This window comes from Delphinapterus leucas, chromosome 17 (genome assembly GCF_059928025.1).
Source record: "Delphinapterus leucas isolate spDelLeu-1000000601 "Yukka" chromosome 17, BTC_Dleu_Yukka2, whole genome shotgun sequence".
Classification (NCBI taxonomy): domain Eukaryota; kingdom Metazoa; phylum Chordata; class Mammalia; order Artiodactyla; family Monodontidae; genus Delphinapterus; species Delphinapterus leucas.
In genome coordinates, this window is record NC_143145.1 from 53,152,645 (window position 1) to 53,177,598 (window position 24,954).

The following is a 24,954-nucleotide window of genomic DNA, read 5'->3' on the forward strand; positions in this document are numbered from 1 at the left end:
TTAGAACAACAGACATTTATTATCTCACAGTTTCTATGGAAACAGATATAGGAAAACAGGTGCAAGTTAGCTGGGAGTGTCAAAGCCTCAGGCTCCGGCTCTCAGGCAGGGTGCCATCAAAATATTGGCAGGGCCTACAGTCATCTCAAAGCTCAACTGGGGGAGAGTCCCCTTCCAAGATTGCTCATGTTGTTGCTGTCAGGTCTTGTTTCTTTGTCACATAGGGCTCTCCAGTGGCTCCCTGAATGTCCTCATGACATGGCAGCAGTCTAAGGTGTCGAAGCCAGAGAAAGGAAGATACAGTCCTTTATTATTTAATCATGAACGTAACATCCATCATTTTTGCTTTTTCTATTTGTTGGAAACTGTCACCAGATCCAGACCACATTTAAGAGAAGGATAATACACGAGGATAAGGATCATTAGGAGCCACCTCAGGAACTGTGTATCTATGAGGGATATAGAACAACTTTTTCTATGTATTTGACTTGGAGTGTGTGTCCCCTAAAAACTCTTGAAAATGTTTATATTTTCAAATTTATCTTTTATGTTGTCTGAAGTTATTACTGTACTCAGGTCTTCCCCATTCTTAGAGTACTTTCAAAAAATTAAACCCTAGGAAGATTTCTTATGCTATTTTTATGGATTATTTTTGTATTTAAGTATTTTAGCCATTTGAGCAATTTGGAAGTTACAAAGAATGAGGTATGGATTTTGCTTTATTTTATCCAAATAGTGAGCTATTTGTCTCAAAAATATGTATTTTTACATATAATAATTCAGCTTCCCTTTCCCGGATTTGAAATGCACAATGGCAGAATTTTACCCCATTCTACTCAAAATAGATTGCTCCTCAAATCCTTGTGATTTCTTATAAAATTTTCTTTTATAATCTTGTGATTATAAAATAGGTATAACCTGTGAGAACAAAGCTTGTTCTGAAAAAAATCATCTACCTCTTCATATCACAGAATCATTGTTCTCAATCTTAATATATATATATGTGTGTGTGTGTGTGTGTGTATATATATATAGTTTATGCCATCACGTATCATATGACTTAAACTCTTAAGGACTTAGTTATATGATCCATGTAGGTGTAAACTTTGTATCTACTATATGAAGCAGTATTTTGAAACCATCAGCAATCACTTGATTTTGGGACTGTGAGTATATACTCCATAGTCAAAATTAGAAATTAATATTTTCTTATGACAATTAAAATTATGTGTGTAGATTCTTACTGCTACTCACTCAAGACCTAGGACTGCGGAGGAGCTGATCTATCAGGTTTTCTTGCTAGCTATCTGTTGCCAGTTACATACTTAATAATTGAGAACATAATTCACTTCTTTCAGTTTCTCAAAATCCTCCTCTATACAACCTCCCTTTGAGCTGAAAACTTTCCATTCAGTAAAGTGGGTTACTTTTGTCTATAGGAACATGGTGGGTTAATGATGGCATAACAGCTCTCATAGTTTCTTGGAAAGTCTTGCATCTACTGCCACCCTCTGAAGTGGCAGGGTACGCAATACCTATTGCATTGTTCTCAGCTTCTTATGAAAATCTAAAACTTAAAGAGTTCTGTTTCTTATTCAGTTAAACTAGTTGTCTGTATGATTCTTATTGTTGTTATAGTTACCTTGTTATATTTACCTTGCTTTCTGGCTATCAATACTTATGTCATTTCATCTGACTATTACCTCCTTGAGATCATACTATATTTCATAAGTTTTGTATGCTCTGCAGGGCTTAGCACAGTGCCTTGCACAAGATAGATAATGAAAATATGTTTTGAATGAAGTAAATCATAATGCACTGGTTGGTGTATTTTATCTGTGACTGAAAAAAAATTTTTTTATAGTAAGCATACATGATGTTTGGCTGATGCCATACATTTTCACTTAATTCATTGTCTATTTTAACTGAAAATATTTTGTTAGAATATAAGGGAGTTTAAACTTTTATTTGGAAAGAGACGTAATTTCTTTGTAGCTGAAAACTTCAAAGGTTTGCTAGTGGTAGATTATCCTTGCCCGATATAATTATCCTATGTAGTTAGAGACTATACTATAAGACATTACCATACAAAAGTTCCTTGACTGTAAGGCTGTTTTCTTTCTTCACACATTTTCTCTCCCATGAAGTAAGGTTGTGATACACATAAAGTTAATATTTGAGAAATGACTACATTGTAGAGCTTCATTGGTGGTGACATTGGTCAATCACATAAAATTTAGATGAACTCAATGTCATCAAATTCCAGTTCAATCTAACACTGACTTCCAAAACTGTGCCCTTCTCTCAAATTTCATGACCACATCCATAGTGCTGCATTATAATATTTCAGCATGTGGACAAGTGCAGAAATCATGCATACAGTGCTCACTTGTTATAAAAATTGAGAAAATAAATCTAAATACCAATAAAAGGAGAAAATAAAATCAACTATAACTTGATCATTTAGAGATAACATTTTAGTGTTTCCATCTAGATGTGTTTATTTGCATATAATATGAACCTGTCATATAGATATTCAATTTTTCACTTAATGTGTCATGAACATTATTTTATGTCAACCATGTACCGTGAACATTGTGTACTAAATATGCTTTTTAGAAATCAAATTCAGTGGCTTCATTAGAGTGGAGAGTAGCATATTTATTTTACCAATCCCTGATTTTTGACAATTTAAGCTCTTTCCAAATATTTATTATTATAAAAATTCTCACAATAAAAATTCATGAGCCTAGGTACTTACACACATACACTATTATGATATTCCTGATGTACAATATTGCTGTATTTCTTTCAATTACTGTATTTGTTTATATTAAACCCCACTTTTCCTGACTCTACCATTTCAGTCTCCACATATCATCAGAGTAATCATTTCACAATGACATTTATATGCCATGCCTCAGTTTAATCGTCTTCAGTGGGTCCCCATTGCCAGCCTACATATCTAAAAGATCAAAGCATCCTCCTAGCCTTTGAATTCTGCCTCTTCCCAATTAGGATCTCTTGATTTTTACCTGTAGGCTTAGTTCTTCTCCAAATTCCCGGAGCAAATCCTGGTGATTTTATACTTAAAGGCATACAGTCCTCAAAAAATTCTATTAAAATTCAGAACCTTCTCCCAATGACAAAACAAAAAATGTAGATAACTCCACGATGAAGCAGAATTTGGGTCTCACTTAGTGATAAATTCAAACTGTCATTTCAAATAGACATGATTTGGCTGATGTGAGCATTTCACAAAATAAGTGGTAAGAAACAGTTTTGTAAAGACAGTAGTACACAGAGGAAGCGTTTAATGTTATCTTTTAGATGTGAAAGCAGAAACTAAGGTTCAGAAGAATAAACTTACTTTTCATCCTGCTTAGCTACGCAGTCTCTTTCTATGGAAAGCAGTAAATATTTATTATAGGTTAAAGGCAATGAAAATAATGGACCTGTAGCTGGCAGCCATGCCAGGTAGTTCTTGGCACTGACAACATTTACCATATAAGCAATGACTGTCAAATTTAAAGAGCAAACACATTTTCCAGGAAAAATCATTTAATATTCATTTGCCAAGCACAGGGTATATTCAATTTGAGGGTTAACACTTAAAAAATACAGACACGAGGCAGAAAATATTGATTTTAAAAGAAGAAAAGGGGGAGGACATTTAAAAATCCATTTAAAATTAAAACTTTTCACAGAATCTCTAAAGTGGATCTAATAAATCCTGTGTCTCATATAAGAAACAGGCTTATTTCTGCTGTCTCAGATCATTTTGCAGACCCTTCGTTTAAGTCATGGCAGCTTAGCCAGTCTGGCAAAGACTGAAGGAGAAAGAAAACGTTATTTATAGGCTTCTTATAGGATATGAATTGCTCTTATTTCTTCATAAAAATTCTATTTAAAAAAATTTTTATTACTGTATTTATGTAGCCCACCATACAAGGGGCTCAAAAATACCACCACTCCACACACACATACACACCCACCAAAGTGAATTGGTATGAAACGGGGCCCATAATTTGTGAAAGAAAGGATCTGGCCTCAGCTTGGATCCAATTAGGATTAAATCCCACTCACTACCACCTGGAAATAAGAAAGCAATGAGAAGAGATGAAATGAAAGTAATGAAAGTAATTAGAGAGAGACAGAGACAGAGAGAGAGGGACAGAGACAGAGAGAGGGAAAGAAGGTGAGGGGAGAAAGAGAGAGAGAGAGACTCTCAAGCTACAAAAATAGAAGCCATTGCCAGTCTAGTAATACCTGGATAAAGACAGTTAATAGACATTATCATAGGAATTCATCAAACTAGACACATAATGAAGAATCTTTAAAAATGTACTAGAAACAAATACAGACTAGGTGGAAGTCAATTTTATAATTACACAAAATTCTATCCCTATAATGGATAGAACACTATGGTATAAACAGAATTTAAATCAAAACTAATATTTCTGAATACTAGCTTGAAGAAAACATTACATATATTATACTTTTTAATTCTCAGAGATTACATTTTATTTTCACTCACTCCTCACATTCAATTAAGCACAAAATCCTGTTGATTTTACCCGCATAACATCACTAGAGTATTCCCTTTCACTCCATTCCTTCTACCATATTTCCACTTCAGGGTTCTATCATCTCTCATTCAGAATATTAAAATATCTTCTTAGTGGAACTCCTTATCTCCTGTCTTGAGCACTCCTAACACATTCTCTACATTGAAGCTAGAAAAATCTTCCTAAAACTTTGTATGTTTTCATGTAATATTCCTCCTTAAAATTTGTCGGTAGCATCTTTTTACCTTCAGGATGAAAAACATCATCTATCCTATGGCATCCATGTCCTTTCACAACCCAGGCTTTGATTACCCTGTCAGCCTCATTCCTCACGCCCATCTCAGATTCACTGCCCATGTGCCATCTCTGCCAAGTCATCTGCAGTTCCCTCAAAACCGTCAGCTCTTTCTCCTCTGAACACTTGCTTATTCCATGCTTTCTGACAGCAGTTATTTACCTCAACATTTTGCCTGGGTAGCTCCTGATTATCACTTTGGCTAACCTTAGGTTTCTTCTCCACTAGGAAGCCTTGCATAATGATTTCTAGTTCAGATTTGTTATTTCCTTTAGAGAGTTCCATAATATTATCATGTCCAATCTCTCATAATACTTAGTAAAAGTGTTACAGTGATTTCACTTGAGGTCATGGACATACTGAATGATCAGGAATGAAGAAAGTACCAAACACTGAAAGATGTTTGAAAAGTACTCACAAAGGGAACATGCCAGATAAAGGCAGTATCTGCCTATATATTATAACCTGCCCTAAGCATTGCCGTGGTGACTAACATAACGGTGTAGGTGGGAGATTTTGAGGCTTTAGGACAAGTTAGTGGAATAAGAGTCAAGACAGGAAGAAATAGTAAACAATGTAAAACAAGGAGAATAAAGAAGTCATACAACTGTGAATTAAAGAATGAAGTAGGAACTAGAAGAAAACTCCAACAGATCCGCTTTGGTGAAAAACAGGCTTGTTGTTTTCTTTGCAAGATTATGTAATCTACACAGTGGCCTTTCATGCACCACTCTTGGGAAAATAAGCTACTTTTTCACATTTTAATGAATGGAGTCATTTGTTTTTCATACCTCTCCTATTCTGATCTTCCAAAGGTCATAGAGTCTTCATCAAATATTTTAAACTATAAATATCTAACAAATTAAAATAGAAATGTTATAGGAAATAAAAAATCTTTAATAGGAATCTTGCTTATACTAGCTAATGAAAGCAGCATACAGACTGAAGTATTACCAAACAATGAATCCCATCAAACTGCTAATGGAAAGCCTTATAGCAAAATAATAAAAATGGTTTTTGAATGTGGTGTATGGCTACCAGTGGCATCATGCTAATCAAAACTCATATATGCCCACAGCTCTCCACAATTTCGTACAAACTCTTACCCTAATTTTGTTTCTCAGTCTTCCCTTACATATTTGTTTTCACTTACATCTATTTACTCTCTCATGAGCAGAATCTGAGTTGTCCAGTATTGATGCCTTTGTTTACACAGCTGTTTCCGCATAGAGTGCTATCTTTATCTCTCTACACATCTCCAAATGGTACTTGTATTCAAGGTCTAATTTAAATCTTACTTCTTTCATAGATAATTTCTTGGCCAATGTCTATTGAAATGCTATCTCTTAGCTCTGAATTATATTAGGATTTATCTTTTCATTTAGTGTCCTGCATTAACGATAACCAAACAAAAATGAGATTAAGTCTTTCACATTACTTGTAAACTGAGTCTAAAGGCACACTAAATGGCTAATTTAAGAATATTTTAGCAATCATAGTATTATTATATTGCTTACCTAGATAATTCTGAAAAGAAAATCATTCATGGATGCACATATTCTGTTATATAGTTTTATAATGAACAAATTATTTTTAAAATATTCCCTTAAAGCAGTGAGCTGATTGCTCTGTGTGGAGCAGATGCCCTGTCATTCCTTAGTCAATCTCTATTGAAATGAGTTTTTCCTACTCTAAACTATGGTGGACTTATCATCTCTTATTTCCTCGTCTATATTAGCTATAACTGTGCAAACATGAGATTGTAAATTGAGTCTAAAGACATCTCCAAACAAATGGTTCAAAAATATTTTTTAGTAACAGTAGTATTATCAGAATAAGTATTACTTCTTGAAAAGATTCTATGAAAGGAATACCTTCAAGCTTTATGCATTCTGTGAACATTCATGTCATTACTTGACTATTTTAAAGGAATTTTCCCAAAGCACTGTTATGTATACTTTACGAAATTAAGTCTTATGGACCCCTGCTTGCTCCCTAGCCCTGCTGAGGCCCTCTGCCTCAGTGGGGAAGGTTCTTTCTCCCTTTGAGTTCATGCAGCCAAAATAAAACCGAGGCTGAGATTGAAGCAGCTTTATTCAATGGTCAGAGAATGGAGAAGTAGAAACTTAGTTCACGAATCAACTTCTCACCTTAATGGTGAGAGGGATTTGCTTTTAAGGAATAAGGACGATGAAGGTAGGAGTGAGACTAATGACGGTGAGGCACGTGCATTGGTTTTCTGGGAAAGAAGCAGGGCTTCCCTGGAAATGGGGTACCATCCCTTTTCTGTCCTTTTTTGCTTTGTGACATCCGGTCATAGTCACCTGTAGGTGTGTCATATAGTATACTATATAGTAAAATCAGCATAAAATGAGACTCAGGGTCTGCTGGAGGTCAGATTCGTAGCCATTTTGGTTTCAGCTGATTCTAACCAGTTTTTGTTTTTCTCTACCTATAACTTCCTTTGTGTCCAGACCCTGTGACTTAAAGATATATGTTAGTTCCTGTTCAAAGGAGGGATTGGTGAGTTTTGAGCAAGGGTCTGGTGGCAACTCTGGTAATACATAGAGCAGAGGCTCTTTCTCTAAATATTAGCCAATTGACTGGTAAATTTAATAAGGGTAAGCACTAAATTGAAAGGTAAAAGGCCACTTATGCCTCATCACGATAGAAGGGATTTGGGTGTAAAAAGTATTAAAACAAAGTTGTCCTTAGTACCCCTAGCAATTCACTGAATCCCAGACCTGAAAATGGTGGTTATTCTCCATTATGTGTGAAGTGTTCCAGTTGGTTTTACTGGAAGAAAGCTGAAAATTTAGAGTTTGCTCTGAACAATAAGCAAACAATAAGCAAAATAAACCAAAAAAATCTTAGTCATCTATGTTTTGAATAGGTAATATACTTATATGTTTCAAAATTCAAGAATTACAAGAATGCATAAAGAGTTTCTCTTCTTCTCCCTGCTCTTCAGCCACTTAATATCCCAACTGTGAGGCACCCAATTATACCAGTTTGTGAGACCTGTTTTAATTAAATTTATATTTCCTAAGCTGAAACAGGTCTGTATTTGCCTCATGAAATGTAGGTCAACAAGACAGTTATTGAGTAGCACCTTTGCCGGGAAGGCTCCTGGATACTCTGAGAAAGAATTATAGAGAGGGCATGCTAGGGGATATCTTAGTGATACTTAATATACGAATTCCTCCTCCCATTAAGAGTATGATGCATTCTTCCTTCTCTTGTGATCCTATTATGTGTTGGCCACTTTACTACAGTTGGTTTCATTATCCCTACTTTATATATGAGAACACTAAGCCTCACATAAATTAATAGTTTCTAATGGTCATGCCAACAATAAGTGGCAGATTTGGAGTCAGATTTGAATTGCAATTGTGGGACTCTAAAGCCTTTGTTTTTTCCACTCACTGCTTAATCAGAGAAGGAAAATTCTTGAAGTCAGATTTCAGGAAGAATGAATGGGAAAACAGAGAAAGCCAAAACAGTTTAAAAATAGGTTTTTTTATTAAAAAAATTAAAATGTAAAACAGCTTTTATAGACATATTACCTAAATTACCCATAGCAAATTTCAGTTACTAAACAGTTACACTGTTTACACAAGGTATTTGAACAACCTATCAGACTCACCTACTCATAAGGCGTTGGGAGATTGTTGGGGAAGGTCCTCTCATGGGCAGAAGTCAGGTTACAGAGAATAATTCACCAATCACTAAAATAAGAACATGTTACAGCACAGAAACTTATTTTTCTTTTGTGATCTCAAAGAACAATGCAAACATTATCCACACCAGAGCCCAAGAAGTACATGTATCTGTTATTCCCACTTCATAAGTGAGGACATAAGACACCCTGTGAGTCAACTGCATAGCCCAGTCCTATGCTCAGACTACATAAATACCGCTAATGTTAACTTTCTAGGAAACAAGTGGGAGAAAAATGTGATGCAGTAATGCCAGAGTGTTGCACTGTTCCTTATGGCTTCTTTGACGGCAGAATTAATTTCCTACCCGATGTAGTGAAGAATTTTAGATTATGAAATTGTTAATGAGCACGAAAGGGAGCTCCCTTCATTTCTTGGTCCCAAATGGCACAAAACTTAGATAAATTAAAATCTTGAGAAGCAGCATCCAAAATGGGAGGATCAATCTCCTTTAAAATACCTAAGGAATCCATCAGTGCTAGATTTCCATATATTTTAATAGTTGATTCTAAAATACATCTACCCTCTCTAATCAACCACCACCCTTCAAAGTTGACTAGATACACATAATTTCCCAGTAATTGCTCCACAGAATTCAAGACCCAGGGTAAATAGACCCTGTATATCACTAAATCAGGATTATGGTACACAAAAAGCGGGAACAATTTCTAGAGGTGTCTCAAACTTACTGTGAGATCTAGCCCATCCAAGCCTGATCGCAAGAGAGCAAGTAAAAGCCACAGGCAGATGAAAGTCAATACCATTAGCAGGGCTGAAGCTGAGGAATTTATCTGCTGTTGGATACTGACGGCCTCTGGCTAATCAGGCATCTAGCATGATGTATTTTCACTTTAGGTAGAGGGGGAGGAGAGGAGAATGTTGTAATCATGGATGTTAACTCACTAAGAATTGAATGCAGGGCCTAGTTAAATTCCTATTGGAAGGAAAATACACAAGGCTAGTGACTAGACTCACTGATTAATATATATGGTTGAAAGGTTTTTCTGGAAACAGGAACTAATCTAGCCTTCCCTTGAAATCTGGACATTGCACTAAACTTGTTCCAGGATGGGAGAGACATTCAAAAGTTTTGGTCGTTTAACAGCTTTCTGATTTCCGTTTATTGTTAGCAAAGATAATACAAGTTTCCTCTAGAGACAGGCTTCCTTCCCTGTGACGGTAAGAGGAGAAACTAAATTGAGTTTGATATCTAAACTTTCATGCCTACATGTGTAAACCAAAAACAACAAAAAGCCCAAACCAAAACGTCCCAGACTCTACAGCAGTGCTGTTCAATAAAAATATAATGTGAACCACATATACAATTTGAAATTTTCTAATAGCCACTTAAAAAAAAAAAGTAATAGCCACCTGTGGCTAAGAGCCTACCTATTGGGCAGTGCAGCCCTAGAATTCGACTTCAAAAAAAAAAAAAAGGGAAAAACAAAGCAAACAGAACCCAATTTCAATAAAGAGGACGTTTAGAGTTGGGCTGTGATCGCTGATTTTTGGTATCTGGAGAAAGGAGGCCCAGGAGTAAGAAACAAAGGAGAGGGCAGTGAAAAGAAGCGTGATTGCTGCATCTCCAGAGAAGCCTGCTCTCCCCACCATGTTAGCCCAAGCGTTGAACGGCTGCCTAGAGGTGACGAGGTGTGCGGCCGATCCTAAAGGGTCACCGTCGCTTGGGCTTCAAAGCCCGCTTGCCCGGGATTAGAGCCAGTGGGGTGGGGAACGCAGATTTCGGGGCTCCGCGGTGGAGCCGCCAAGGCGCCCTACCTGTCGAGCAGCGGGGTGTGAATGTGCAGGTGTTTCACGGCCACCTGAACGCGCCAGTCTGCGTGGCGGGCAGAAGACACGGTGCCGGACGCGCCGCGGCTCAGGTAGCGCAAGTCGGCGAGCTTGTGGTACGGGATGGTGGGCAGGACGCTGCAGATGGCCTCCTCGTTCATGGTAGCGGGTGGCGCGGGCACTCAGGCAGCCGGTCGATTCCGGAAGTGCCCGCCGCTCCCCCGGCTCCACCCCCTGCGCGAGCCGCGTCGGCAGGCCCTACAGCCTGCCGGACATGAGGTCACGAGGCCGTCCATTCTCCGCGCAGCCCACGCCAAGCGGCTGCTTATCCGGAGCCGGAGCGGACTCTTCTCTTCTAGAGACTGGTCAACTCTGCGGCGGCGGGGCGCACAGCGGAGAAGCTTCCTCTCTCCGACCTGGCCCTCCCAGGCGCTGCCTGCCACCGGAGCCCGCCTGTCGGAGCTCCACCATCCCCAGACTTCTCAGGCGACGTCAGCGGCGGATGCCGAGGCGGGGATGAGGGCCACTGGCCCGCGATCCTCCCAGCAAGGCTCCGGCCTCGGCCTGAGGCCCGAGATCTCTGCCTTGTGGCGCCCAGATGACGTGTGCCACACCGGCGGGGCTCGGGCGGGGGCTTGGGAGTGGGGAAGTGAGCCAGGGGCGCTCAATTTGTCTTCTCTCCACCCAACCCACTAGGTTGGAAAGGTTTTCTTTTGGGGAAATTTCCTCTTCGCAGCTCCACACCCAGTCAGCGGACCCTCCCACCCAGGAGGAATCGCCTCTGGTCCCATCGGCGCGTCTTCCGGGAGTCACCAAACACCAGATAGAGGTAGTGGGGTGGGTGTGGCAGCTGCCGTTTCCTGACTCCAAGCCTGCGCGGAAAGCCCTTTGAGGACGTGCAGTGGTGACTTACTAGGGCTCCGCACTTCTCAGCCCGGTGAGTCAGTAGGGGTGTAGATTCACTTGCTTATCTGGACTCCAATCTAACCTCACTTCCAACTACTTTAGTCGTGTGGGGGTGGCTGATAAGCCCTGTCAGAGTTTAATCCTGTCTAAACGTTCAGATGTTTAGTTCCTGTTGGGTGCTTCTCTACTAGGGACCTATTTTTCTGACTTTTTTTTTCTCTCCTGACGTCCATAATTACAGACAGAGATTGAAAAGTAACCTTGAGAGAGTCCTTCCCTTGATTCCAGGTAAGCCTGCAAACATTACTTTCTTATAGATCTGGGAAGAATGCGGTGTTTAATGCCAATCAAAAAAGACTGCAAAGATCTTTTTACCTTAAACAAACACTTTTCTACACCAGAAATGATTATTTTGCAAAGTGTGGTGCAAATATTATACACAATACCAAGTCCATGCTAGGCATTTAATGAATTCTAAAGCAAAAGTAATAGGGAATGCCTGACTTCAATCAGGGATTTCTGCCTACAGAAAATCAGTGCTTCCTGTATTTTTGTATTGCCTGAAATGAGAGTAGCAGTGTTACATTTTACAATAAATGGAAGCTGTAATGAAAGAGTGTGTTTTAAAATTTGATAATTTAAAATAAAATACTTAGCTCTAAAGATATGGTCTGATAATCTGTGGTTCATTCCTTAATAAGCTTTTTGCTACAAAAAGTGCTCAGAAAACTTTTCCCATTCATTCATTCATCCAGTCAGTTTACAAACTAAGAATTCTAGAGAAAGAGAACAAAAATTAAGAAGGGAGGAAATGATCAAAATAATAATTCAAGAATTTCTTCCAGGACCAAAAGACAAAGATCTTCATATTTAGAGGACCCACCAGCTACCCACAGTGAATGAAGAAGGACCTATGTTAAAGCACACCATTAAAAAGATCAGAACACGAAGAGTAGAGAGGATTTTAAAAGTTTTTAGAGGGAAGAAGCAGGAATAAACGGATGGGAATTAGAATGGCATTGGGTTTCTCAACAATAACTTTTATGCTAAAACACTACAGTGAAATTTCAAGTTTTGTAAGACAATAACTTCCAACCTAGAATCCTGTAGTCAAACTATCCATCAAGTGTAAGAGTAGAATAAAAACATTTTCACATATACAAGGATGAAAACATTTATTTTCCATCCATCCATCCACCTTTTTTTTTTTTTTTTAAGGGAAAGTTACTAGAGGATGTGCTCCAACAAAACCTGAGAGCAAGACAAGAAAGAGAAAGACATGGGATCCAGAAAAAAGGACCAGGAGAATGTGAAGGGAAATGCCAGGGTGAAAGATATGTGGCAGAATTAGAGAGCAATCGTTTTCACCGGAGAAGGAAGATGGCAGACTCCAAGAAGAAAGACTGGTTAGTGTAATTGAATTTATTTAGATTACTAGTTTTGAGTATTTGGGTAGTTACATTGATAGATGTTTGATAGATCTAATGAAATACGTGATAAAATTCGAGAGAGAACTTAAAAAATATAAGCAAGTAAAAAACGGAAGCAATTCTTAATTCCATGAAAACTAAAAATTAGGCAAGAATGGAAACAGCGTTTCTCCAACTGTTGTGTGGTGAAAATTCTAAGACTTTTTAGAGCTTCTGAAATACTCGTGTATTATAAACCTCGAAGGAGAGAACATGCAGCATAGAGCACTCTGAAATTTATGTATATTTTTAATTACATTACTTTAAAATTTTTAAAAATTAGTATTCACATGGTTCAAAATTTAAAAGTGTAACAGACAGATAATTCAATAGAAAATTAGGCAAAAGACCTAGATACTTCACACAAGGGTATATCTAAATAGCAAATAGTACATGAATGTGAAAAGGTGCTCGACATCATCAGTCATTAGAGAACTACAAGTTAAAACCACAGTGCAATATCACTACACAAATACAAGAATAACTAAAATTAAAAGGACAGAATATAGCAAGTGTGGGTGAGGTTTTGTAACAATTGGAGCTCTTGTACATTGCTGGTGGGAGTGTCAATTGGTACAATCAATTTTGCAAACTGTATGGCAGTAGTATTAAAATTGCAGTGATGAGGATCCTCAGCAATTCCTTGCCTAGGTATATGGACATGCATATGCATATATTAGAAAGTTCATAGTAGTGCTATTTATAATAGCTTCAAACTGGAAATTACCCAAATATCCATACATAGTAGAATGAGTAAATGATTTGTGGCCCATTTACACAGTGGAATACTAAACAGCAATGATATTGAGCAGTGTACAATATGATGAATTGCACAAATACAATACTGGATGAAAAAGCCAGACACAGAAGAGTATACATTTTATGAGTCAATTCCTATTAAGTACAAAAGTAAGCAAAACTAGCCTATGCTTTTAGAAATCAGGATAATGTCTGCTCTTGTAGAGTGGTCATAGTGAGTAGAAGGGACAGGATGAGGCCTCTGGGGTGATAGAAATATTCTGTTTCTTGATCTAGGACCTAGACTCTTGGTGCCAGTTACATGGGTATGTTCAGTTATGAAAATTCTTTGAGGCTACACAATGTGCACTTTTCTGTGTATATATATGTTATACTTCAATAAAAGGTTAATAGGTTTAAATACAAAATAAATAATATATGTGGGTGTATATTATGTCTCTTACTTTTATTTAATTAGTATTACAGTATATACCTGTTCACCTTGCTTGTCTTTCACTTAGTAATCTATTTCGGATATCTTTCCATACAAATGCATATAAAGCTTTCTCATCTTTTTTTTTTTTAATGATGGATATGCCATAATTTACCCCTCATTGGTTGACACTTAGCTTGTTTCCACATATTTACTATTACAAATTATGCTGCAATAAGTAATCATATATGTCATTTCATACATGTGCAAGTGTATCCATATTAGAAGCTGAACTGCTGGACAAAAGAGTTATGTTCGTTTGTAATTTTGGTTTGTATTGTTGAATTGACCTTCACTGAGGTTGTTCCAGTTTTCTTTTTCTGCAGACAAATGAGAGTGCTGTTTCTCCACACACCTTCTTGCATTTCTTTTCGAGATAGATAGTATAATGTTGATCTGCTGATTCCTGTATTTCAGTGCTTTTAAAGTCATTTAAATGCTAAGATTCTTTTTATTGCAGACCTTCTAAATATCTGGCTTCAATTTGCTTATCACAACATCAAACCTTTAGCTTTCATGATAGTTTCACCATTATAGAGCTAAAACTATGTATTCTTAGTGATATGTACATTGTTTAATTAATGCCCATAATGAATGGCTAATGACAGAAAACCTAAATAATACTAATGCTAAACTACATCAACTAAATGAGAAACAAAAAACATGAGAATAATTATGCAAATTAGGCTTAAAAACAAGCCTCACACCTATATGTTGAATTCATCTATTCAAAATTCTGTAGAATCATATTAAGTCATATTTTCCATTTACTGAGAATAAAGGTTATTTATATCTGCATGTGCTATTTTAGGGACATGGTAGCTTGAAATGGCATGCTTGAAATCTCTCATAGTCTGTTTTTTTGTTTTGCTTGTTTTTTTAACTTCAATGCCTTTTATTCCTGTAAGTTCTTTATATTTATTTATTTTTCTAATTTTTTTAAAAATTAATTTTTATTGGACTATAGTTGCTTTACAATGTTGTGTTAATTTCTGCTGTACAGCAAAGTGAATCAGCTATATGTATACATATAATGTCCATGGACAGAGGAATGGATAAAGAAGATGTGGTATATATATGCAATGGAATATTATTCAGCCATAAAAAGGAATGAAATTGGGTAATTTGTAGAGACGTGGATGGAGCCAGAGACTATCATAAAGAGTGAAGTAAGTCGGAAAGAGAAAAACAAATATCATATACTAACGTTTATATGTGGAATCTAGAAAAATGGTATAGATGATCTTATTTGCAAAGCAGAAATAGAGACACAGACGTAGAGAACAAACGTATGAACACCAAGGCAGGAAGTGGGGGGGTGGGTGGGATGAATTGGGAGATTGGGATTGACAGATATACACTATTGCTACTATGTATAAAATAGGTAACTAATGAGAACCTACTGTATATAGCTCAAGGAACTCTACTCAATGCTCTGTGGTGACCTAAATGGGAAGGAAATCCAAAAAAAGAGGGGATATATCTCATAGTCTTTAAAATTAGAAACAAGACAGAAAAGTTGAAAAATAAACCCCTTAAAAAAGTACAAATGCAAGAATTAAAAACATCTCATATTCTAATTTTTTCTATTTTTTGGTCTAAAAGCATCTGGTAACCATTGGGGGAAAATGGGTGAAGGATATGTGGGACCACTCTGTATTATTTTTACAACTTCCTGTGAGTCTATTATTATCTCCAAATAAAAAGTTTTAAAAAGTTGTACCTGGGTGTATTCGTTTCCAGGGACTGCCATAACAAAGAACCACAAGAATTATAAAAAGGTATGTAAAGGAGAAGTAAGGCTTCCTGATTCTTCAGATCTCCAGTTCACCTCCCCTAAGACAGCAAATAAATTTAACAAATATTATGTGCCATAATGCTAGGTGCTGGAAATACAGGGATAACAAAAGACACATGGTCTCTGTCCTTAAAATGCTTTTAGTGTTCTAAGGGAGATAGAACCTAAGCATACAATTACAGTAGAGTGTGATAAATGTTCTGGTAGGGAAGTCCAGGGCACACTCAGAAATTAGGAGAAAGAAGCCTGCATGGTAATTTAATGAAGAGAGGTAAGGCAAACTGCCCAAAGTCATAGAGTTTTTAAACTACAGAGACATGATTCCTGCACAAATCTATTTGAATTAAAGCTCATATTCTTTCTGGGAACTGCTTGCTGTATCACTAGGGTATTACATTTTCAGTTTCACTTTATATGATGTCTCAGGAGAGGAATTTAGTAGCAAGAGGGAATTTCCCAGCTACAAAAAGACAGTGATGGACAAAAATTTATTATTAATGGACATTTCATGGGAAATTCCATTTTCTTTTGACATTTTAATTGGCAGGTTTCCAAGAGTGTGGAAAGGTATGTTACCAGTAGCTCAGTCTGCATTTAAAAATTTTAGCTCCTGAATTAAGCAGGATATTTTGCTTTTTCAAATGTCTTCAGAACTCAAAATCATTTTCTCCAGCTGTCACTCCTAGCTTGTAAGCAAAATATACTAAGATATATTTTTTAGGCAATACACACACACACACACACACACACACAGACAAAGCCACACTTTTTTTTTTTTTTTCTGCTTTAGGCAGTGGCTATATGAAAGAGATTATAAGTTCAGTACCCTTTTTAGTATCCTTTTTTGGGCAAGTATAGACCAAGTTGTAGAAGAAGGCAGAGCTTTTCTTATTGTAGTAGCCAGTATAGTGTAGGTCAGGAGTCCCCAACCCCCGGGCCGCAGACTGGTACCGGTGTGCAGCCTGTTAGGAACTAGGCCGCACAGCAGGAGGTGAGCGGCTGGCAAGCGAGCGGAGCTTCATCTGCTGCTCCCCATCGCTCGCCATCCCCCCACCCAGTCCGGGGAAAAATTGTGTTTCACAAAACCGGTCCCTGGTGCCAAAAAGGTTGGGGACCACTGGTCTAGGTCATAACAGCGCCGGCTGGTGCAATTTGGAATCGGAAACATGACTGAAGCAGGGGTCCAATGTCAGCAGCTGAACAGGTTGCCAGAGAGAACTCTAAGGTTTATTGGGAACTAAGGAACACTCAGGAAGCTTCTTTGACTTAATTTTTATAATTGTAAAAAGGAATAGAAATGTCTGCCCTGCCAGGGAAACCTTGTTGCACAACTCCTGCCAAGGACACTGTTCACACTGGGGAGGTGCCATTCACGTGGAATACGTTATGAATGGGCCCCCTAGAGTTGTGCGATGTGGAGGCCCTATAGCCTACCTGTCTCCCAGGATTGTTCTGAGAGACTCAAGTTATACAGTGAATATAAAAGAACTTTATAAGTTATAAACCTGTCAATCTATGTAAATAATAATAATAATAGTTATTTTCCTGGCCAGCTCTGCCCTTCAAGCAAAACATTCTTATCTAGTTTAAGAAAGAGAAAAGCAGCCCTTATTAGCTGGGAGCTGGCCTGGCACTCCCAATGAATCTGTGGCATTCTCCTGTTCAATATAAACACTTTCATAGAACATCAACGTCAGACAGGACTATTTTGTCACTGTAGTGGAGCAAGAAAAAATAAGACCACTTCATTATCATGTTTGAACAGACAGAGGTAAAAACATTGTTCAAACCACAAAAATGAGCAAACATTGCCCTTTCCTGGCTAATAATAAGTGCCTGCTTCTTCTTTACCAATTATAGCTTTATCTCAATTTCATTATTCTCACTGTCTAGATATAAATTAAGATACCTGATCAGAGAATCACTCCTGCTTCCAGACAGCATCCAATGCAGGGAAGATACCCGTTTCCTTGAATGCTCCTCAGAATCACCTACAAGAAGTCCAAATCCTATGATAAATTATTTCTAACATCCTCTTACTGAGATGTCCTGATTCTTCATGGTACACATAACTCCTGCTTGCAATGAGTCAGTAAACCCAGATTTATAGAACTGCAGATGTGTTCCTGGTGGTCTTTGGATAGAGGACATTGGCAGATTCATAGAGCAGTTATTATGAATGCTCTATGGAGCCCTCACTGTCTGCATTTCAGTTAAAGAACTGGCTCCTCTAACTTCTCTAGGGACTTAGCTATGGTGTAGGTTCTTTTTCATAGCCCAGAACTCCTGAGGAAGAGATTCTGGTTGGCCATAATATCCCCCTTCAAGTCCTTTGTGGATTATGGGGATATGGACATGAGGTACTGAATTTCTAAAACAGCAACAACAACAACAATATCGACAACAGCAATAATAACTAAGACTTATAGGTTAAGAATCCGCCTGCGAATGCAGGGGGCACGGGTTCAAGCCCTGGTGCGGGAAGATCCCATATGCTGTGGAGCAACTAAGCTCGTGCACTACAACTACTGAGCCAGCTCTCTAGAGCCTGCAAGCCACAACTACTGAGCCCACGTGCCACAACTACTGCAGCCCACGTGCCTAGTACCTGTGCTCCACAGCAAAGAGAAGCCACCGCAATGAGAAGCCCACACACCACAACAAAGAGTAGTGCCTGCTCGCCGCAACTAGAGAAAGACCGCGCACAGCAACGAAGACACAATGCAGCCAATAAATAAATAAATTTATTAATTTTTAAAAAAAACAACCTAACACTTATATAATGCTTGCTACGTGTCAGGGACTCTTCTAAGCAATTTCCATAGAGTCACTCGCTTAGGACACCAACACTGTGCAATAGATGCTCTTATGACTCTAACTTCGCAGATGTAGAAACTGAGGCACAGAGATGTTAATTAGTTGTGTAAGGTCACACAGCTATTCAGAGGCATAGCCAGCAATTGAACAAAGGAAATTATGTTGCTGTATTCTGAATCAGTTCAGCTGTTCTCATGAAGTAATAGAGTACTGAGAGATGGAGTGTGAATGATTCGGCACCACTCAACACACTTTTATATGAAGAGTTATTTTATACGTGAGCAAGGATATCTTTTAAAGGAGTTCAGTCTAGCAATCTTAAAGTGTTGATGTGTCTCTTTAATAATAGTGTCTGTTAGGAATCATTTAAACTTTATGGAAGTAACTCCATTGGCTATAATTTGCTTTTTCTTTTACATATGAACATTTTAATTCGGCATTTATTGACTGTCTATGATGAGAATGGCTCTTTGGTGTGTAGTATGGGACAAAAGCTCTACATTGCTATCTACAGAATAAATAAGCTCTACACTGCTGTCTACAAAAGTGATGACTAAAGTCTTTATATATATCATGATGATTTAAGTCTTTATATACATCATTTTTATCGTTTAGAAATCTTCCTTATTATAATAACAACTTGGAATTGGAATATAATTGGCATTAACTGATCTGATTCTAGCAGAAAAATATGGGGCTTCGGCACCCAATAGAGTTAAAAGTCTCCTTCTTCATTAATCTATGTGCATGACCTCTTTGGTATTTTGTAATCTCAGTGAGTCTCATTTCCTTCAACTATTAAATAGTGAAAATAATACTTTTCTTAAGGGTGTTAGGAGAATTAAATAGGATAATGTGCATAAGATTATACCCAATAAGTATTAGTTTTCTTTCTCAAAGTAAAATATGTGGGCCTTGCCAATTTTAGTCTAAGTGAGAATTATCAACTTTATGATTGTCAAGGCTGGGTTATGAATAGTGAAAAATGACTTAAAAACTGTGTAGCCATGCTGTTGTTTCAAATGTGATCTCTATGCAGACATGGACCGTATCTGTTTTGTTCAACAGTGCCTAGGACAATGAAAGTGATAATAATACACCTACTATCACCTTAGACTGTGGAAGGATGTTATGGTCAGTAGAAGACTGCAATTCTTGGGTGAAAAGCATGCAGAATTCTCTAGTGTGCTCATTTCAAGTTTTTGTGTTTTCAAAGTTACACGTTCATGTTTAAAAATCATTATAGTTCACAAAGGTAAATAGTAATAATAATATTATGACATCTATTATGACAAAAGTACAGGATTTTAAAAAATCTTTGCAGCCAATATTCTGATAACTCTCTGAGTCTAAACTGTATCTCTAAACTCTTAGACTGTAGTCTAAGTAGAAGTAATATATTCTTTCACCTATTTAGAAAATTAAAGTATTATTAAAGAAACCATGTACAACTGAATATGTTGGATGGAAGATATTTGATTTCAAGCATAATTAGGTATTAAGTTTATTCCTTTTAGTAGATTTAGTGAAAACTTAGTCATCTGATTGAATGAATATATCAATCTTCTTTAAAAACTTATTATGAAATAAATAGATGAAAGAAGTATTAAAATTGAAATACTAACTTCTCACACATAAAAATGTTTTACATTCTACCAAATACAATATCATTAAGACAAGCTTGTGTTGTAATTATTATCTCTATTGAGATATGATGGGGCTAATAAATGATATTATAAAGACAGGAAGATTCCAAAAAGAAAGGGAAGAAAAAAGATAAGCTACTATGTTACCAAACCTACAAGTCAGGTAAGATACTTCTCTTCCCCTAGGAAGGAGTACTGGCCTGATGAAGGAAGGGGAGGGGATGGTACAGCGAGAGCCTGGGTACGTTATTCCAGTGAAAGAACTCCTCCTGGAAGAAAATACGTGGAATGAGGGGATGGTGGTAAGTGTTCTCCCCAACAATTCCCATTTTAAAGATGGGAAAACTAAGTCTAAGAGTAGATTGACTAGCTTCAAGTATTACAAGTAAAAGGTGATAGAACTGGGAGTAAACCAGATGGTTTATTTCAGGTTTATCAGAGGGCCCTTATTAATGAGGTACACGATATAGTATCCTAGAATCACAGTAAAACCAGGACCTATACATGTAAAAGTTAGAGCCGAATATCATAAATTTGCAGCTTTCTTTATATTTGCTTTGTGATGAGGTAATGAACTTATTAGAATAAAAGCATTGTATATATTTTTATTTAGTGAGTACTCAAATGGTGCATACATCTGAATTAAATGCCTGAAATATCTCAGTTATTAAGAAGCTATCATTGGAGACGTAGCAGAGTGTACATATGTTTATGCACGCAAATATTTAACAGAAACACAGTAAAAAGGTTCAATTATATTCATGCTGAAGTATGGAAGTTACCAGAGAGTTAGTGAACGAGGAATTTAATCACTATTATTTTGTAGAGTGTAAATGATTGAGAAAAACTTACAGAAAGAGGTGATCTGAAGGTCAGTTCAAAGGAGAGAATCATTTTTCGTTGTTTCCAGAGAGTTTTTGGTACATTTTAGAGAGGGCTACAAAATCCAAGGATGAGAACCACGTCCCACCAGGACAACTGGTGGGTGTGTATGTTGCAAAGAAGCAATAGCATGCTGAATGAAGTGTGTACCTCACTACACTCTGGGCACTAAAATGTTTTAAGAGTCAGGTTCCATAATATGAGTTTGTAACATCTTACCTATAATTTGTGGGTAGATGGGCAAAGGCTTGGCCTTAATCACACATATAAAAACACGTTAACAAGATCATGTTTGGTTTTAACCCCAGTCTCTATTTTCGTACCTGCATTGCTTATCCTTACTGAAACTTGCTTTCCTCATCCGTAAGGGAAGTACTTTATGAACTGTGACATACTAATTAATTTTAGTTTTGAATCATGGCTCTTCTTTAAGGTTTTCTTTGTTCTAGTTTAGTGTCATTTGAGGGTGAGCACTGCACAAGGCACATATAGAAAAACACAGGGTATTTCCTGCCTTCCAGGAGTTTTAAGAAAAGAGAGAACAGTTTTTAGAGGCTTAGCACTTATTCCACTCTTGGATGTTTCCCTACGAACATGGTTTCTAAAATTACTCATCTGTGTGGAGCTCAATAAATATTTCTCCAGTAACTAACATAAGACAGGCAGATCAAATAATTAGATGTAACACTTTCATTCATACAATATAGCATGTTATCTTACAGATGAAAATTGGCAACATGTTCAAAGAGTAACCAAGCTGGCTTTTAGGATCTAGCTGTGTCAGTCAGTTTTGGTTTATTATCTCTCTCCTCTGCCTGCTGTATCTTGCATTTATTTATGTCATCTTCATGTATAACTTCTAAACTATAAGAGCTAGCCACTATGGCTTTGAATGTAATGAAGTCACAGTATGATGAAGGAATTGTTTTCTAATGCAACTCTCCCTAAACCTCAAAACATTAGAATAATTCTGTAGTCGTCCATTTGTGTCAGTTACTGCTCAGAGCGCTAAGGCAGCAGGTTGTGTGCCTGGGCAGTATGGGGTACTTGCTTTCACTGCTGAGCTTTCTAACACTACAAATAAAACATAGATTATTCAGAAAGTACAAAGGTTCAACATCTTCCCACAAAATCGTTGATGAAGTTATTTCATTAATTAGCTCTTAAAAACAAAACAACTGATAACAACAGGATACCTATTGATTTATGAGGTAAACAATTTCCTTTGAAAAGATAAATATTGATGCCAATACACTGGTGATGAAGTGGAGCCTAGGGGATGAGGGGCTCCTCATGTGGGGATGAGGCCAGCTAGCAGGCATTGTCTGAGTCAGGACCTTGAGCTGGGTCAGGAGGTATAGACCTTATAACTCTCTTACTGATCATTGATCCTGGGGGTGAATGGCAACATCCTGTGAGATTTCTGAGTCAGTTCTGAAGTAGGTTCTCGTTCGAGTTGGGCAAACATGTAAGAGCAGTATATAATTGCTTGGGCACCAGCCCAGCCTGGAGTTGATGCTTAGGATGAGGTAGGTAGACAGAGACTAAAGGATCAATTTTTTAAACCAATGAGAAAATTGCTGAAGTTGCTCTACTCAGGCCAGGCGTTGCAGGGTGCAGAGTACAACTGAGGAGTGGTTTATCCTTAATTCTTAAGTGTGCTAAAAGTAGATGTGTAGTTTTATTATATGGTATTTTGGGTCAGTAATGATAGTCGTACATACATGTCTGCTTCTATATGTTACTTATACATTATATATATTACATATGTGTATCTATATATGACATTAGTTCATACATGTACATTGTATAAAATTTAGAAGAATCAAAAGGGGTATAGTGAAAAGTTAGTCTCTACCCCTTTCTATGCCTCCCAGCCACCAATTTCCCTCCTGGAAGGTGAATTACAATTGCCAGTCTCTCACTTCCTCCTTTCATGCTCTTTGTTCTAGCCGATTAATCTCCCCAAGCCCAAGGGCTCCTGCTCAGAAATTTTCCAGCTTCTGCATTTTCCTGTCTGGTTAAATTTAACCTTATTTACCTATCTTTCAAAGCCTCAATGTTTTATTTATTCTTCTTTAATTTCTTTTGTCCAGTTCTCCTAACAAGCTCCCTATGTCTCATTCCTACATGTACTTGTTCTCACTTCTCATTCATGATCTTTTCTCTTCTCTAGTCTATGTGAAATTTGTGCTTCTTTGAGACTGAAGTCAGACCCTATTTCTTCTGACTGCTCCACCCATCCCCATTGATTTCCTTCTTCTCTGAACTCCTAGGCATCTACAAAGTGGGTTATGCTTCAGTATCCCAAAATGATGCCAAAATATGTTAAATAAAATATTAAGTTGCATTATTTGGCTGGAACTATATAAATCCAAAGAGGCAAAGAGGTTAGCTCAAAGCTATCAGCTGTTACAATTATCTTTGATTAATGAAAAAAGTTAACATACAGAATTTTTCAAAATATGGTTCTTGCGGGGAAAGAGAAAAAGGAGTACTTGCTGGGGAGAAGTTGCAAACCACTAACTGTACACACATCTAGTACCTAACTATGTAGTCAAGTGGTTGAGAGCATGACCTTTGAAGTCAGGCACACCTAGTTTTGACACTCTCTGATCTTTTGGAGCCTTGGTTTCTCAACAAGGAAATGAGTTAGCAGGTAAAGCACTCAGCACAATGCCTACTGTATGGTAAATGTCCAATAAATGTTATGTGTTATTGTTTTTTTTTTTTTCTTGCGGTACACGGGCCTCTCACAGTTGTGGCCTCTCCCGTTGCGGAGCACAGGCTCCGGACGCGCAGGCTCAGCGGCCATGGCTCACAGGCCTAGCCGGCTCCGCGGCATGTCGGATCTTCCCGGACCAGGGCACGAACCCGTGTGCCCTGCATCGGCAGGCAGACTCTCAACCACTGCGCCACCAGGGAAGCCCTGTAGAACATATTTCTTATAGTGGGTTACATTAAAAAAATTTTAAACCCACCAGTAAAGTGGTTAAGAGTACAGGCTCTGGCAAAAAGGTTACCTTGGTTTAATCCTAGTTCTTTGTCTTACCAGCTCTGTGATCTTGAGTGGGTTACTTGTTCTCTCACGCAGTTACTTTGTCTTCTTGGGTCTCCCCTCAAAGGGTCTTTTTGAGGATTAAATGGATGAATCTAAGTAAAGCAGTTTGAACGGTGCTTTAGTAGCAAACACTCAGTTACTGTTACTTTCCCAATGTTACCTGGTTAGCAAGTGGCAGAACTGGGCAGATTCCTGTTCTGTCTGATAAAGTTTAGTCTTCAGTTTGAAATCAAAGGTAATTTCAAGCTGACTTAGGTGTCCCGTCAAAACAAACAAAGAACAAAATAAGTCTGCCTTTACAATAATTTACCAGCAAATTAAAAAGATGGGAACCCTCATCTTCTCAGGAAGGTGGCCTATGTTGGCAGAGTCTTGTCTCTGAGAGAGTACAGGTTTCCTGTCTTGTTCTGCTCTGAGTTACAGGAGAAGAATATGTGGAAGGCACTAGGTTGTTTGACATATAGAACAAAGTGGTGACTCACATAACTCTTTACCGTAGGATCACCATATAAATGTTTACATCTAAAAGGAATCAGGCAAAGGAGGAAATCATGCAAGAGTCTGGAGGGAGGCCTTCAGCTAAAAGTTTGTGAGATGACTGCTTTTGTTATTGGTTGTATTTGTCTTTTGTTTTTTTCTGCTCTGTTTCCTCCCTCTGCTCCAGCAGGCAGCTGAGGCATTTTATCAATTTCTTAGAAAATTTTCTGATGCTACCTGGTGTTACGTGCTTTGAGTGTTGGTTGAAATATATAGCCAGGCTATACTGCTTTCACA

The 24,954-nt window shown here is 37.7% G+C and overlaps 1 protein-coding gene and 1 long non-coding RNA gene across 6 annotated transcripts in view; one reads left to right on the top strand and one right to left on the bottom strand.

Moving 5' to 3' along the window:
* Positions 1 to 10,658, bottom strand: LOC149747023 (uncharacterized). Of its 2 annotated transcripts, none has more exons than XR_016388488.1 (3): positions 10,359 to 10,658; positions 8,510 to 8,591; positions 1 to 3,401 (listed from the first exon to the last, which is right to left on the bottom strand). It is a non-coding gene; the product is annotated as an uncharacterized LOC149747023 (long non-coding RNA). The 2 variants fall into 2 exon arrangements; XR_016388487.1 differs by having other exon boundaries at positions 1 to 269; positions 10,359 to 10,622.
* LOC149747024 (uncharacterized) overlaps positions 10,087 to 24,954 on the top strand; it is a 22,811-nt gene continuing 7,943 nt past the window's right edge. Inside the window, exons 1-5 of one of the 4 annotated variants that reach the window (XM_089898978.1) lie at positions 10,087 to 11,307; positions 11,518 to 11,564; positions 12,495 to 12,682; positions 14,980 to 15,145; positions 19,660 to 20,417. In XM_089898978.1, the coding sequence (XP_089755104.1) occupies positions 10,494 to 11,066 (573 nt within the window). In that variant the 5' untranslated portion in view covers positions 10,087 to 10,493 and the 3' untranslated portion in view covers positions 11,067 to 11,307; positions 11,518 to 11,564; positions 12,495 to 12,682; positions 14,980 to 15,145; positions 19,660 to 20,417. The other 3 variants (XM_089898980.1, XM_089898979.1, XM_089898977.1) reach the window with 3 other exon arrangements.